This window comes from Sinohyriopsis cumingii, chromosome 13 (genome assembly GCF_028554795.1).
Source record: "Sinohyriopsis cumingii isolate HCF-2022 chromosome 13, ASM2855479v2, whole genome shotgun sequence".
Classification (NCBI taxonomy): Eukaryota; Metazoa; Mollusca; class Bivalvia; order Unionida; family Unionidae; genus Sinohyriopsis; species Sinohyriopsis cumingii.
Genome location: NC_142973.1, coordinates 29,536,979 through 29,552,527, shown reverse-complemented (window position 1 = coordinate 29,552,527; position 15,549 = coordinate 29,536,979). Strand labels below are relative to the sequence as shown.

General features: G+C 33.2%; 1 protein-coding gene across 2 annotated transcripts in view; it reads left to right on the top strand.

The window, feature by feature from the left end:
- Positions 1–15,549, top strand: part of LOC149785120 (uncharacterized) — a 279,057-nt gene that overhangs the window by 78,579 nt on the left and 184,929 nt on the right. For both annotated transcript variants that reach the window (XM_089978887.1, XM_089978886.1), the window contains exons 11-17: positions 492–563; positions 2,466–2,537; positions 3,976–4,128; positions 5,801–5,878; positions 8,174–8,308; positions 11,558–11,707; positions 13,010–13,159. In XM_089978887.1, coding sequence (XP_089835013.1) covers positions 492–563; positions 2,466–2,537; positions 3,976–4,128; positions 5,801–5,878; positions 8,174–8,308; positions 11,558–11,707; positions 13,010–13,159 — 810 coding nt within the window. The remainder of the gene's footprint in view (positions 1–491; positions 564–2,465; positions 2,538–3,975; positions 4,129–5,800; positions 5,879–8,173; positions 8,309–11,557; positions 11,708–13,009; positions 13,160–15,549) is intronic.

The following is a 15,549-nucleotide window of genomic DNA, read 5'->3' as shown; positions in this document are numbered from 1 at the left end:
GGCAAACTTCTGATAATTTGCATATGTGAGGGCCCACTTCCTTTTGTATGTTTATTATTATTTCTCATTGAAAATTTGCTGACATTTCAGAAACAGAGATAAGATCATACATTGGAGAAAGTTTGTCCAGTCATGAAAAAAATTTACTTGTATGAAAAAGCCTTTTAGAATTCTTACTTAATTTGCATGTTAAAATGCACATATAGAAGTCCATGTTAATCTAACCTTAAGTTCTTGTAACCTTTATAATAGCAAATGTTTGCTGGTATGTCACAAAATTTTTGATAGCATTTCATGGCAACAATTATCAGTTGTAAATCCTTTTGTGAAAAAAATATAATATCTGTAAGACAATTTGCATGCTTCTGTCATAGGCATAGGAGAATGTTTTAACATAGTATTAGAAACTAAAAGACACGCTTTTCAGCTAGTGTTCAGTGAAGTGAATGGTTTTGTAAACTTAATATAGAGTTCAATTAAATACTTTTCAGGAACATTAGCAACAATCTTCTGACATTCATAGAACCAGGAACATTTTCACAGTTACCAGGACTGAAGATCTTGTAAGTTTTCTTTGCTGTTTCCAGGAATGTGTGATATTGCCTATCTAAAGATGTGGATGTATACGGACTCAAAGAGTGTTTTGAGGTCCCAAGGTGGCACAAAGGGGAGGAGGGCTGTGTGCATGACTCCAAAAAGCAACAGTGTCCAATTCAGAATAATTTTTTTGGTTTCATATTAGCTTATTCAAAATTACTGGAAATTGAAAATTAATTTCAGAAAAGGAAATATCATATCTGTTTTCTTTGAATCATTTAATAAATAGTTGGATTTAGCATTGCCCAGTACATTTACCACATAAACACACCTGCCAACACTTACATACACACACATGCCAACACTTACATACACACACATGCTAACACTTACATACACACACATGCCAACACTTACATACACACACATGCTAACACATACAGACACACATGCCAACACTTACATAAACACACATTCCAACACTTACATATACACACCTGCCAACACTTACATACACACACCTGCCAACACTTACATACACACACATGCGAACACCTACATACACACACATACCAACACTTACATACACACACATGCTAACACTTACACACACATGCCAACACTTACATACACACACATGCCAACACTTACATATAATCACAAACAGAGGTTAGATAAAATAAAAATGAATATACAAAATTTCTGTCTTTAAAATCCATTGGACAGACAAATGTTTTCTTAATTAGATACAGTCTTGCTGCTCTCAGTTGTTCAGTAGCTGAGGTTGAATGCAATTTCCAATCATACATTCATCTAATTTGTACTCTTTATGTATTTGGTTGTTTAAACGTCCCCAAAGAGCTTGTTGCCATACAGAAAATTATCTTTCCATATCTGCATTGCCGTGAGGGAGTGTCAGACATTGCTGAATAGCATTACAATGTTAATGGATGTTATCCAGAATGACTGAATTGTTGATATGGTGCTTGCAGTGTATGATAATAAAATGCTTCCTCTTGTTTCTGTGTTTTACAAAGTCAAATTCAATGCAGGAGTTCTCAAATTTAGTTTTACTGGGCTTTGCTCACTTTGCAGATGACTCATTCTTTCCAGAATCACATTTTTACATTTTGCCTTCAGAAATGAATCACATTTGTATACTATTCTGACTACCAAAAGGATCTTATTTTGTTTTATAAGTTTAGTGAAATCTTAGTTTAAAAAAAAGAAAACATTGCTGCTTATCATGAACTTTCCAATAATTATCAATAAAGATGCTCATCCAAGGTAATGATATGTTAAACTTTTGTTTTTCAACATGTATCTCATTGATTTACATATCTTCAGATGAATTGGGTTATTCCACTTTAGCTATGTAAATTGGCCTAATGGGCTCTCCCACAGCAGTCTTCAAAGGATTCTCAGCCAATAAATAATTTGTGAAATGGTGGCTGCTTATGCATGAGCACCTTATATTTCAATTGCCTCTGTGATGACCCATTGTATAAACTGCCTCATGATAGTTTTACATGGGCTGTCAGTAGGACGTATATAATGGTGGTCAAAAGCTTAATTAGCTTTCTCTCACTCTGTTTTTATTTCTTGAAGATAACTGAAAACCATGATTTTTGAAATACAACCATGGGAGGAGGGAGTAAAATGTGTTTTGTGTATGTTGTGTTATGGCAGGTATGTAACTGATCAATCAAAGAGCAGAGATAGCTTGAATTACACAATAGCATAGGATGTATATAAAAGCAAGGGAGTTCATTATGCTGATTCCTGCATTGTGAATTCAATTTGATTGAATTCTGAACATTTACAGCAACATTTTGTGAAAATTGGCTGAGAAATTTCAAGGTATGGCTATTTGAATTTTTATATGGTATAGCTATAACTGTTTTATGAAGTTTTATATTCTTTTGTAGGGAAGTTCATCAGAACTCCATGTCAGCAATTCCTGTCAACACATTTTCCAACATTCCAAGTCTGCTTCATCTGTAAGTATCAGTTATGTATCTCAAATGGCAGAAAGGTCAAAAAGATGATATTTAATATCTTAATCTTAGATTATTTAGATCTTTGGAAGCAGCATATTGTGTTACCCATTTCCATCCATTCTGTTGCATGCTGTCTCATCACTTCACATCCATAATAAATTTCATTCTCACTCAGTAACTTTTAAAGGACTTCATGGATTGATTAAAACAAAATTTGTTATAAGACTTAACATCAAAAACAATCTCGGTCAAGTTTGATTTTTGTTGTTTTACAGAAAATGTTTATGAAGATATGTTACCTGTTTGACCTAATCTAGCCTTTTAGTATGGCACAATAACTTTTGAAGGATTTCATGGACTTAAACCAAATCTGAAATGTGGCATAAAATTAAGAAAACCTTGGGCAAGTTCATTTTTCACCATTTCCAGGCAAAATGTCATGAAGATATGACACCTGTTTGAAAGGTAAATAGATGTTCAGTTTGATAACTTTTTAAGACTTTTATGGACTAAAACCAGATTTGGAACAAGGTTTAAATTAGGAGAATATTTGTCAAGTTCACCATTTTTGGCAATCAATTATGGAATAATAGTTTGTTTTAGAACTTTTTCTTCAGTTTCCATTCACAACCTTTGATCTTCATTGTTGTCTTGTAAAATTTTAGAGTTATAGCCCCTGTTTTGTAGAATGTTGTCCTTCAATTTCCAATCATTAACACGTGAAGAATTATATGGATTGAAACCAGGTTTGATTTTCATTGTATGCCCAGTAAACATATGGAGTTGTGGCCCCTGTTTGTCATAGAATATTACCTTCAATTTCTGCTCAATAACTCTTGAAGGACTTCTTGAATTGAAAAAAGTTTGGAATGAGGCTTCAAATTAAGAAGCTCATCTAGGTAGATGTACAAAATATTTTCTGGCAAACATTTATGGATTATGGCACCAGTTTGGTTTTCGAACTTGTCCTTCAGTTGCATTATAATCATAAGGGCATCCCTGTTTTATAGACACATTTCTATTTTTTCAAATTGTATCTGGATTACACTTCTAATATTTGAAACCTGGTGTTTATTCACCCATTTCTTCTGAAAGCAGTTATGCCTGCCATACATCATGGAATTATCTGTTTATTAAAGTTTGTTCTTTTAAAATCCCCTTAGGCAGTCTTCACATACATGTCTTTCAGGTGGACTTTTAGGCAGAAAAAAAACCCTAGAAGAATTTTGATTTGTGACTTCTTAGCACTGTCCATTCCAGAACAGGGTATTAAACCCAGGACAGCAAAGGGACGACATTATAACTTTGCTGTTCAGGCCTTTACCTGAGTACAGCAGAAAACTAGCTGCTAGGTTTTCTTATGAGGAAGCCATATATTTTTTCTATTTTTCAATTCATTACAATAAAAAGTTTTTTATGCTTTGTATATTTTTTTCAGAGATCTGAACAACAATAAGCTTGCCATTTTGACCAGCAATTCCTTCCAGAATTTACAGAACCTAACAGAATTTAGACTTCACAGTCAGAAAACTCCCATGACCTCCATAGCTTTTGATGCATGGTCCAACATTGGGGATGAGTTATATTTACTGTAGGTTGGATAACAGTCCATTGTTTTTTTTCCTGATTCTGATACAGATTCTAGAAATTTTTGTTGTTGCTGCTTCATTTGAATTTGAAATGAATGTTCTTTGTTACTTTGTCAGTCTAAAATGGTTTAGGTGTGCAATTTTGTGAAATCAGACAGTATCAAATAATGTAAAATTTGTTATTTCTAATTTTGCATTACAAATTTTGTGGATTTTATAATTGCTGTAAATTATTAGTTTCAGCACTTGACAAATAATGATCTTTCTATGGAAACAATATGCCCACTCCCTCCAATCCATGACTTTAAGTGCCAACAAAAATGTATTTTTTTTGTAAACCACAAAAATTGATACCCCTAAAACAAATGAATACATTGTATTAAAATTTCTTGTGCTGGCTGGAAGCCAGTTTTTGTCTTCTTCGCAATGTATATGGGTTGTCATTGGTTAAAGTTTTTGATCTGGCAGTACTATTTAGTGTTGCCATGTATGAATTGTCAGCAGACACATTAAAGATGACAAGGGATATAACATATTGCAACTAATATTTAGGTCAACATGTCCAAAGTCAAGGTCACTGCTTGGCTAAATTATTTTTTTGTGCAAAGACTTGCACCATGTGTGGATTATCATTAAACTGTAAACCAGATTCACCAGCATATATGGCGCATTCTTGAGGCTGATGGATGAAATAGATAAGTCAGTGAGTGAATTATAATTTGCTTTCATCGGATAAATTTTGAGCTGTACAGAAAGGGTCTGTATCTTCTGTTACTATACAAGTATTGTTATCAGATTTGTTACATATTAGTGTAGCAAAAGAATGGAGTGGTTAGATGGTCTGAGATAGAGATAAAATGATTGTTTGTAATGTGCTTAACTGAGATCACAGCGAGAGGATAAATTTGCTTATTGTTTGAAGAAAAATTTTTTTCTTTACTTAAGCCTGACATATTTAATTTTTCTATTATTTAAGATACCATCTATACATAAATAATGAGATTCAAATATTTCTTAAAATAATCTGCCTGAATGTAAACATTTAGCTACTGCAGAAATGATTCAAATCCTTTTCTTTTTTTTCAGCAATTGTTTGAACATCACAAGCCATGTGATACAAATATTAATGCAATGTTTTATTTCTTTCTATATTCATCATAAAGTGAGAATATTCTTTCCAAAATAGAAAATATTATACATTTTAACTCCATTTAATAATTATACTGGATCAGTCAATATAAATATTTTAAAATCCTCTTGAACAAAATTCAGAAATATTATATTTATAAGAGTTACAGCATTCAAAAACTGATAAAACAAAAAGTGGTAAATGATGGAATACTGATAAGGTATATTTATACCATTCATGTTAATATATACTGCATATACTAACTTTAAGTCAAATCCAACTGGATACAACTCAGTCCCTCATTTGCCATCGCATAATGCTCCAGTGGAACAGGATCTATACTGTTGTTCTACTGATTACTCCCAAGAAGACCCTGATCTGCATGTGCATTATTCAATGGTACATTTGGGTCTGTGCAGTTTGCAGTTTGACTTATAATCAAGTATATATGATAATTGACTTTGTGTGTCATAATCAATGGATAGTTGAGAATGTAGAAATTATCATTGTTTTTTTAGTTCATTTTGAATATTTTTCTCCTTCAGATTTGTGAGCAGCAATAATCTACGAACCTTTCCACACCAAGTCATGTCTGAGGGATACTATCCGAAACTTAACACAATGTAAGTATCAGCATTAGTACATGAAAACTTTAATTATCACCATTATCATAACTAGTTGGGTACTACTGTAAATAAGTCTTGATTTTTACATTACAGATATTGCAAGGTCATACTGTTGGTGTAACTGACACAACATTTGGATGCACACTGAGATGATTTCTGTGCAGGTGTACATGATCATGAAATGTTACCTGAAAGAGTGAAAAGAGGGAGATTTCATTTATCTCTTCCTTTAGAAGAAAAAAGAATGATGTGTTAACTCAGGATATATCAATCAGAATATGTGCTTATAAAGAATTAACTCAGGGCCAGGTGGGTTTCTTGCACACTTGGGCTCATGCATTGATAATTAAGGGAAGTGATACAAGTATAGCATTTAAACATAACTGTTTGCTTACTGGACATTATGCAAGTCGAGATATGAAGGTTAGACGAGACTTTCAGAGTTTTAATCCCATGGGGCTCAGTTCAAACTGGTGAGACCCATAGCACAGCACAACAGGCTGTGTCATTCTAGCTTTACAGTGATGCAGTCAGTCAGTTTATGCTGGATTTGCAGTGGGGATTCCCCACAAATTGCATCTGGAATCTCTCACAAGATTTGAAACTGCTTTACTTACATATGGGGGTTGGAGGTTATACCTTTTCTCAGGTATAAGAGGATGTTACTTGCTTCACTTCAGGTAACTTATTTGAAGAATAAACCAATTTCTGAAGTGAAATATATTTCATTGATAATACTTGCCTAATCATGATAAGGGCACCTACAAGCCTTCCCTGCAGTCAAAGCCTGACAGGCACTGCATATCCGGTCCTGTAGTAACTGAAGTACAAATGGGATTTAGCATCAATCCCACAATGCTTTGGGAGATCCCTCATTTAATTCCCACCTAATTGTTAACACTTTATGTTACCAAACACAAGCTTGGGGGGAGGGGTCAGGGTTTGTATGATCATGGCCAAGTTCCTGATATTATTATTATTATTAGGTGGGTATTCTCAAAGAATTTTATTTACTTCAAAATTTCTTCTCTTGACAGGAAAATTATTGTACAGCAGAAACATGCATATTGGCTTAGAAAAGTGTTTATCCAGTCAAACCCCTTTTATTTATTGGTGTGTAAAAGGGTTGTTTAAGTTTGTGACATGGTTTTATTTATAAAATAAGTAACAAAAATAAAATTGCCCAAATCTCTGCAGGGTACTTTTTATTATACAACCAGATGATTGTGACTCACCAGCACTTTATGACGAAAGGACTGTGTATATCTCTCAAGCAAGGGTGCATCAGAGATTGAAAATATACATACATGTATCATGGTGCTTGGGACAATTACAAAAGTTGAATAAAAATAAAATAACTAGTGCCTGGCATATCTTGACCCAGAAAAAGGGCATGACAGCCTGTCCCTCCACTGAAATAGATTAGTGAACCCAATTTTTTAATGAATATTGTAATGGCTATGACATTTATGAAGTAAATATTGTTACATGTACATTTTTGTTAACAATATACCTTACCTAGAGAGACAAATACCATACACAGCATGAATGGTATACATTTTTAGTTGGTTGACTTGGTCATTAGGCTAAGTGAACGTATTGTTTGATCCTGCATCCATTATACACCACCAGTTATTTGTCATGACATTGCTATTTTCAACTTCTCAAGATCACTGGGCCATTTCAATTCAGCTTCATAGGTATGTTCATTGGAATGATATACTCTACTCCTGATGATGACTGGCTTCCATAGGAAGCAATATGGAAATTTTGGGGTGAAGTTGGCAGTCCAGAATGGTTCAGCCTATTTTTATCAAACTTGTTGCAAATGTGTTTTTTTATGAGATGATTTGTCAAATTTTATCTGGAATGGCTCACCTAGCAACAGTGTGACTTCCATAGCAACCAGTTGGAACACCTATTTTTGACTTATTTATATTGGCTGAGCTAATTTTCATAAATGATGTTTGTTAGGATATATGTTATAACAATAATTTCCTAGGCCTCCTCTTGCAGTGATAAGGCTTCCTTAAAATCTAGTGGAAAAACTATTTTCAACTTCTTTTCTAGAATGGCTAAACCAGTTCTGATCAAATTTGGTAGGAATGTTTCTTAAAATATGCATTATCAAAACTGTGTTAATTGTGGCTCTGCAGTAATGGTGTGGTTTCTGTAGCAACCACATAGAAGGACTCTTATTTTTCTGATATCTTCCTAAAGGCCAAAGAAACAGCATATGGTGGCACATCAGTTGTATTATTACAACTGTACATTTTATTCATCTGATTTCAGATATACAGATAATAATTGGGTCTCAGATGTTGTGGAATATGGAGAAGAAGCTTTTCGTGTAAGTCAGAGATCCATCTATGAGAGGAAGAAGTCCACCTTCACTCCTTTTTCAACCTATCCCGCTCTGCAGACCATGTAAGTAATTGGCGAATTACACTTTAATGACTTTCAGTAAATACTAGTTATTCATGATATAGTTCGTACACATAATGAATGTAATGTATGACTTGACTGGTTAAACAGCAAATGTAATGTATGACTTGACTGGTTAAACATCAGATGTAATGTATGACTTGACTGGTTAAACATCAAATGTAATGTATGACTTGATTGGTTAAACATCAAATGTAATGTATGACTTGATGGGTTAAACATCAAATGTAATGTATGATTTGATTGGTTAAACATCAGATGTAATGTATGACTTGATGGGTTAAACATCAGATGTAATGTATGACTTGACTGGTTAAACATCAGATGTAATGTATGACTTGACTGGTTAAACATCAAATTTAATGTATGACTTGATTGGTTAAACATCAAATGTAATGTATGACTTGATGGGTTAAACATCAAATGTAATGTATGATTTGATTGGTTAAACATACAAATTTGTGGTAGATAAATATATGATATACTACAGAATTACTGTTGTCATGTTAGCACAATGACTCTTTGTAAAATAAAGGTGAATAGAATGGCTTTCTCAAGGATGATTCATTGCAAGCAGTATGGCTGGTATTGTCATGGCCTTTCCACTCTTTTGCCCAAAAAAAAATATCATAAAAGAAAGAAAAATATCAATAAGATAGCTTTTTTTTATAATTTTCTTACTGGATAAAAAACATCTCTGATGATGAGTTTTATTGTCTTCCATCTGTTTGAACAAAAACACCAGACATCTGCTTATCTGCATTTCCATCCATCTTTGACACTTTTATTTCTGCTCTATAATTTTAACTCTGTAGCTTTTGTCATACAAGATTCCTTTAAGTGCTGTATTGTTTTAGAAAATAAATGAAAATTGCACTCTGCACTTTTAAATTGTTTATATTATAGTTACTGTACATAATTGATGTCAAAACTCTGTATGAACCAATTGTTTGATGAAGTTTGAAACTTATTATAATCTTCAAGTCACATATGTAACTTTATCATATTTACACATGCAGCTGAAACTACAGGTAAAATTACAAATTACTTTTGCATTTCATAAGTAATTTTGTTTCTTTTTTAATGAAAAATTTCAAATATGTAAAAAATACTGTATTCTTTTGTGGTTTAATCATATACGTGGCTGTATCATACAGCTTGATATCCAAGTTGTGCTAATTACAGATATAGATAGGTAACAGGTAATAAACATCCAGTCCAGGAATGACATGGGTAAGTTTACCTAAAATCTGCAATAAATGTTAACAAAAGTTTGCAGTTTTTCTTATTTACTCTAGTATGTGTCTGTCATCTCATGTCTGTTTGCAAGTTTGCTCAGTCACCAGTCAAGTTCATTACCTATTTAAGTGTTACTTTCTTAAAATATTAGGAAATATGTCCCAATTCATAGGTTTTTCATTATGCTGAAGTTTAATGTTTTAATGTCACATATTGAGCTGCCAAACCTATGCACAGTTTCAATTTCATCAGGTGTAACAGGCTTCTATTTTGTCTTACAGCTGTTGTCAATCATGTCTGATACATTTAATTTCTGATCTGCATAATGATTCATTTGATTGGTGTTCATATGCAAGAAGTCCTCGTCAGAGTATTAGTTGGTCTTTAGGCTTGGTATTCTTCAGTTTCTACATTAAACTTTAAAAATAACACTGAATATGGGGTTGACCAGCATGCTGTCTTTTTACAGCTTGCATGTACATTGGAGGAATATGCAACATCATTTTCTGGTTCTAAACAGTTTAATAAAAAAAAACTTTAAACATTTTTGTCATCATCACTATATTTAACCAGTATTTGCCAAATTAATCATCTGATGATGATTGTTGGGAGCTATGTTGAGTTTTCCAGGTAGCATGTGTTTTAACCAGCATTTGTAAAACTTCTTTGCTAAATGCATAGTAAAACTGTGACAGAATGCTTGTTCCAGGGCCTAATGTACCAATAAAATTTAGTTTCACAACCATTCATATTAGACTGAAGAACCCAGATGTGTAAACATTTGCTTACCTGAAAGTGCCACAGGAACACACTGATGGCTTAACTCATGCCATGACAAGCACTTTAAAGATTTTGTACAGACATTTGATTAAGAAGGTGTCACATACCCAATTAGAGGTCCTATCTTCAAGGTCAAAGTCACAACTCTTTTTTTTTCAAGCCTTCTATCACCCTTTCTTTCTGCTAAATACATTAAAGTTATTTGGAGTTAACTGATGAAATTAGGCTGTATCCACAATTTGAACATAAAATAGACCATACCCATATCCTGCAGGATTTGTGGGTAACAGTGGAGAACACTAATTAAGTTTGTAATTAATTGATAAGTTTGTAATTAATTGAATAATTAAGATGTGGTAATCAATTGGCATCTTATACTTTTTGTGTGAGTCTACTGGCTGAAAGTTAATATAAAATGACTCTCACCTTCAAATCGTTTCTCCTTTATATTTTGGCAGTTTGGTTAATATTGTAGAACTTTTTAACTAATAAATCAATTGACAGGTAATGTTTTTTGTGTAAGTCTGTTAATATGGGACCACTTGCTCATTCATATGACCTTGCCTTCATGGTTAGGTAGTTTTGTTATCTGCCTATTATAAGTCAGATAATTATGGAAAAAAAGATTTATATCTCCTGTTAATGTTAGGGCTTTATCCTTTGTAGCATATCAATGTCCTAACATTCTCAATAATCACTGTCCCAATATTCTCAATAATCAATGTCCCAACATTGTCAGCTATCACTGTTGTACTGTCCTGAACTTTTTAATGCTCCAAAATGAGCAATAATTGCCACTGTATTCTTTACTGGCACTGTCCCAATATTCTCGCCTATCCAGACATTCTCAACTTTTGTTGTCCCTGAGGAATCTTAATCATGACTGTCCCAAAATGTACAACTATTACTGTCTTAATATTCTCAACTTAATGAGTACCAACATTCTTGGTTATGAGTGTCCAGTAATTTTCAACAATTATTGTTTCAACATTCTGAACTATCACCTTGCAAATATTCTGAGCTAACACTGTCCCAGTAATATGATCTATTACTGTCCCAATATTTTCAATACTGTCCCAACATTTATGATAATAATATTTTCAATGATCACCGTCCCATCCTTCTAAACTATCACTGCCATCCTTCTTTTGTTTTCAGACTATCATTATTTATATAATAATTTGGTTATATTTTTTATGTTTTATTTTGCAGGTATTTAAGCAGCAACAGAATAACTCATATTCGTGCTACAGACTATTGCAACCTTACATCGATAATAAACTTATATTTATCAATTAATTCAATTGATGACAGCAATATTGATCCAGAGGCTTTTGCATGCATCCCAACACTACAAGTTCTGTAAGTTTAAAATTGTTAATCAAATATAATTTTTGTATTGCTATTTTATGGGTAAAATTTAAGTTAGGAATACTCCAAGGTTTTTATGACTGAAATATTAGCATCATTCATAAAATTCATGTAACATGCACATTCAATGATCATGATTGCACACTTTTTGGAGGCGAGAATGTTGCCAAGTTTACAGATAAGAAAGAATACATTTTTGTCAGATTATGCCTTAGTGGAAGTTTACTGTAGTGATGAATTTGGATAACGAGTACTAATTACTATGATCCCTCACTATAAAGCACCTCATTATTACACAGTCACTGATATAACACAGGTATAGTCTTCTGTCCCATTATACTGGTTGCATCATACTTTCCATATACTGTACCCCAGTAAATGCAAATTCACCTATATATTAACACCACACATTTCTTGTATCCCCTGATCAGCACTGTAGTGAGGGACCAATGTATACTGTGAATGACATCTTGTTTGTGGATTCATTTGTTTTCATAGCTATTCATTTTTGTGGCTATATTAAAAATACATTTTCATGGATACTGAAATTCATGGATTGGTGAAGGGTTCCAACTGAAAATTCCACAGAAGGATCATATTTCATTTCAACTTAATAAATTCATGGATTGCAACAACACAAAATTCATCAATATTCATATCAAATGAAAAACAATGATGCATTTTAGCTCTTGACAAAAATGCTAAGTATGTAATTTTTTGTACACTACTTCAGAGATACTGAATAATTTAGGATGTAATTTGTATATATGCTTTTAGATGTACAAACTAGTATAAAATTTAAACCACTTCCCTGAATCTCGGAGATGAAGTCCGGATGGTATACAGGGTTTACCTAAATTTTGGCTGCTAGGTTGGGAATATTTTCTGTTTGATATAATTATTTTTCTCTAATCCCAAACTTAAAAATATTAGCCCTCAGGTGGAATTTCCCATACCCAAATTATTCCTTATGCTGGGTTGTAATGTTCTTTGTCATTTTCAACAAATTGCGTGTTAAGAGAAAATTATATAAATTTAATCAGATTCTGGAAAATGTGTGTTTGTGCTTTATCTGTATTCTTTATTTGAAGTAATGCGCCACTAATATTCATCATGAGGTACTGCAGCCATGATAATTTCAATGTATGTATCATTAATTGCTGGTTATTAGCTGGGTTTCTTTTAAATTTATTAATTTTAAAAGGAAAGACAAGCCTTCAGCTTTAGTGAACATGGAATAGAAGCAGAAACAACCTTGGCCAAATTTTGAATTGTTATTTATTGTTTCCACAGATATCTAGATAACAACAGGATCCAATATGTGCCAACAGCAATGAAGACTAGTACCAGTCTACCTTCTATTGTAACAATTTCTCTGTCAGGCAACCAAATGACTTTTGTTGATGAAGGAGATTTTGCAAGCCTCACCACTCTCAATAATTTGTGAGTATTCCTTTTTGATATTACCAGTAAAAATGTTAAGCCAGATTCATTTTTATCAAATTTTGTAAAATTCTAGAAATGATATTCTCAAGCATTTGGCCAAATTTACTTACTTAGTAAATGGAAGTTTTAGCTCACATAGACATGAGATTCTCAACAAGGTGACCACACTTGCACATTTTTGTGCAGAGTGAAAATTTGTTTACAGAGTTTATGGATTCGCAATGGCAAATGACAATTGTATGGAGTTTTCATGGAATTTTTTAATTTGTGGAATTTTCTTGCTTTTGACAAATGTTCTATGAGCTTTCCATCTGCATGCAGCAAATACAAAAGTAAGATCTTTCTGGAGTTATTATAATTAAGTTCAGGTATACATACAGTAAAACCTGTTATGCATGACCTCTGCTATGAGCAACCACCTGTCATTTCCAACCACAATTGATTTTATTACATAAACACTCTGTCATGAGTGACCACCAGCTGAACATGACCAGTGACCATGATATCTTGGCAAAGTTTGCATTTCAACGCGGCTATGACTGACCTTTATGTAATCATTAGTAAGAATGACCATTTGAATAGTAACGATTGTTCTGATCAAAACAAACATAAAAAGAACACACCAAAAAATAGATTCTGGCTAACTGTTTGACAGATTGTACAGTCTATAAACCAGGAAAAAGAGTAAATCAGAAATGATTTCATATGCTGATAAATGTACAAGTGATCTTCAAATGTAAATGTGATTTCATGTTTAATGATAGAAGTAAATCTTCATTGCTGTATAACTTTGTTTTCAGATGAATACATACAATATTTTAGCAAGAACTATTACTGACTGTTTCTTTAAAATGTTCTGAAATTGGACCTTGAAACTGTTTTTTTTGCACAAACCTGTTATGAGAAACCACCTGTCTTGAGAGACCACTTTTTTGCTGGGAGAAGGAATGGTCTCTCATAACAGGTTTTACTGTGTATATATATATATATATATATATATATATATATATATATATATATATATATATATATATATATATATATATATATATATATATATATGCTTCACTCAATAATTTTAGTAAATTAATGTCTGAATCCATTAAGCCTTAGGGATGATCATCTACAGTGTATATATTGTATATTTTTTTTTTCATGACCTTGCTCAGAAAATGTTTATTCATTAATGTCAGGTCTTTGGGAAGTCAAAAGAGTAAATGTAGCTTTAATCTGGAGTGGTAAAGAAATAAAAGTAGTAAATGACCAGAAGAGAAAAGTCTCTTACAGAATAATTAGCTCCATTATTTGTACTAGCTATTACACTCCTTTGCCCTTGAGAGGCCTTGAACCTTTTTATTTTCTTTCTGCAAATAACTCAAATTTAAAGATGCTTATTTATTGTTCTATTGAGGCCCCTGCAATGTCTCTGTTAGCGGCAAATACCTGGGAGTCTTCCCCATGTCCAACCAGCCCATCATGCCATGTCACAGATTTTTTTTCTGCTCCATGATCTTATGGTGTAACACTGTATCTGTCATGCATCATGCATCTGTCATGCATCATGTATCTGTCATGCATCATGCATCTGTCAGGAATTGTTATTTCAAACGTCTCAAAAACACCACTGAGCCAATTTTGGCCAAGTTTTTGTCAGAGAGCTTTCAGGCATGAAGTCCTTTAAGATTTCTACAACTGATGCTACCCGGTAATCTGCATTAAAATAAAGCCACCATAACTAAAAACAAGACTTCTTCTAAGAAAACCATTTAACAGACTTTGATCATATATGACAGCAAAAATCCTGGAAATCCATTCAAATTTATACAGATGATGCTTATTTTCCTTCAAATGTTGCTATAATTACTAAAAATAAAAATAACTGTCCATTGGCATTTAACAATTACTTTTATCAACTGCTTCTCAAAACCCACCAGACCGATTTCAACCAAGCTTGACACAGAGCTACATGGCATAAAGGCAATTCACGCTTGTACAATACCAAACTTGACACAGAGCTACATGGCATAAAGGCACTTCAGGCTTGTACAGTACCAAACTTGGCACAGAGCTACATGGCATAGAGGCACTTCACGCTTGTACAATACCAAACTTGACACAGAGCTACATGGCATAAAGGCACTTCAGGCTTGTACAGTACCAAACTTGGCACAGAGCTACATGGCATAAAGGCACTTCAGCCTTGTACAATACCAAACTTGACACAGAGCTACATGGCATAAAGGCACTTCAGGCTTGTACAGTACCAAACTTGGCACAGAGCTACATGGCATAGAGGCACTTCAGGCTTGTACAATACCAAACTTGACACAGAGCTACATGGCATAAAGGTACTTAAGGCTTGTACAATACCAAACTTGGCACAGAGC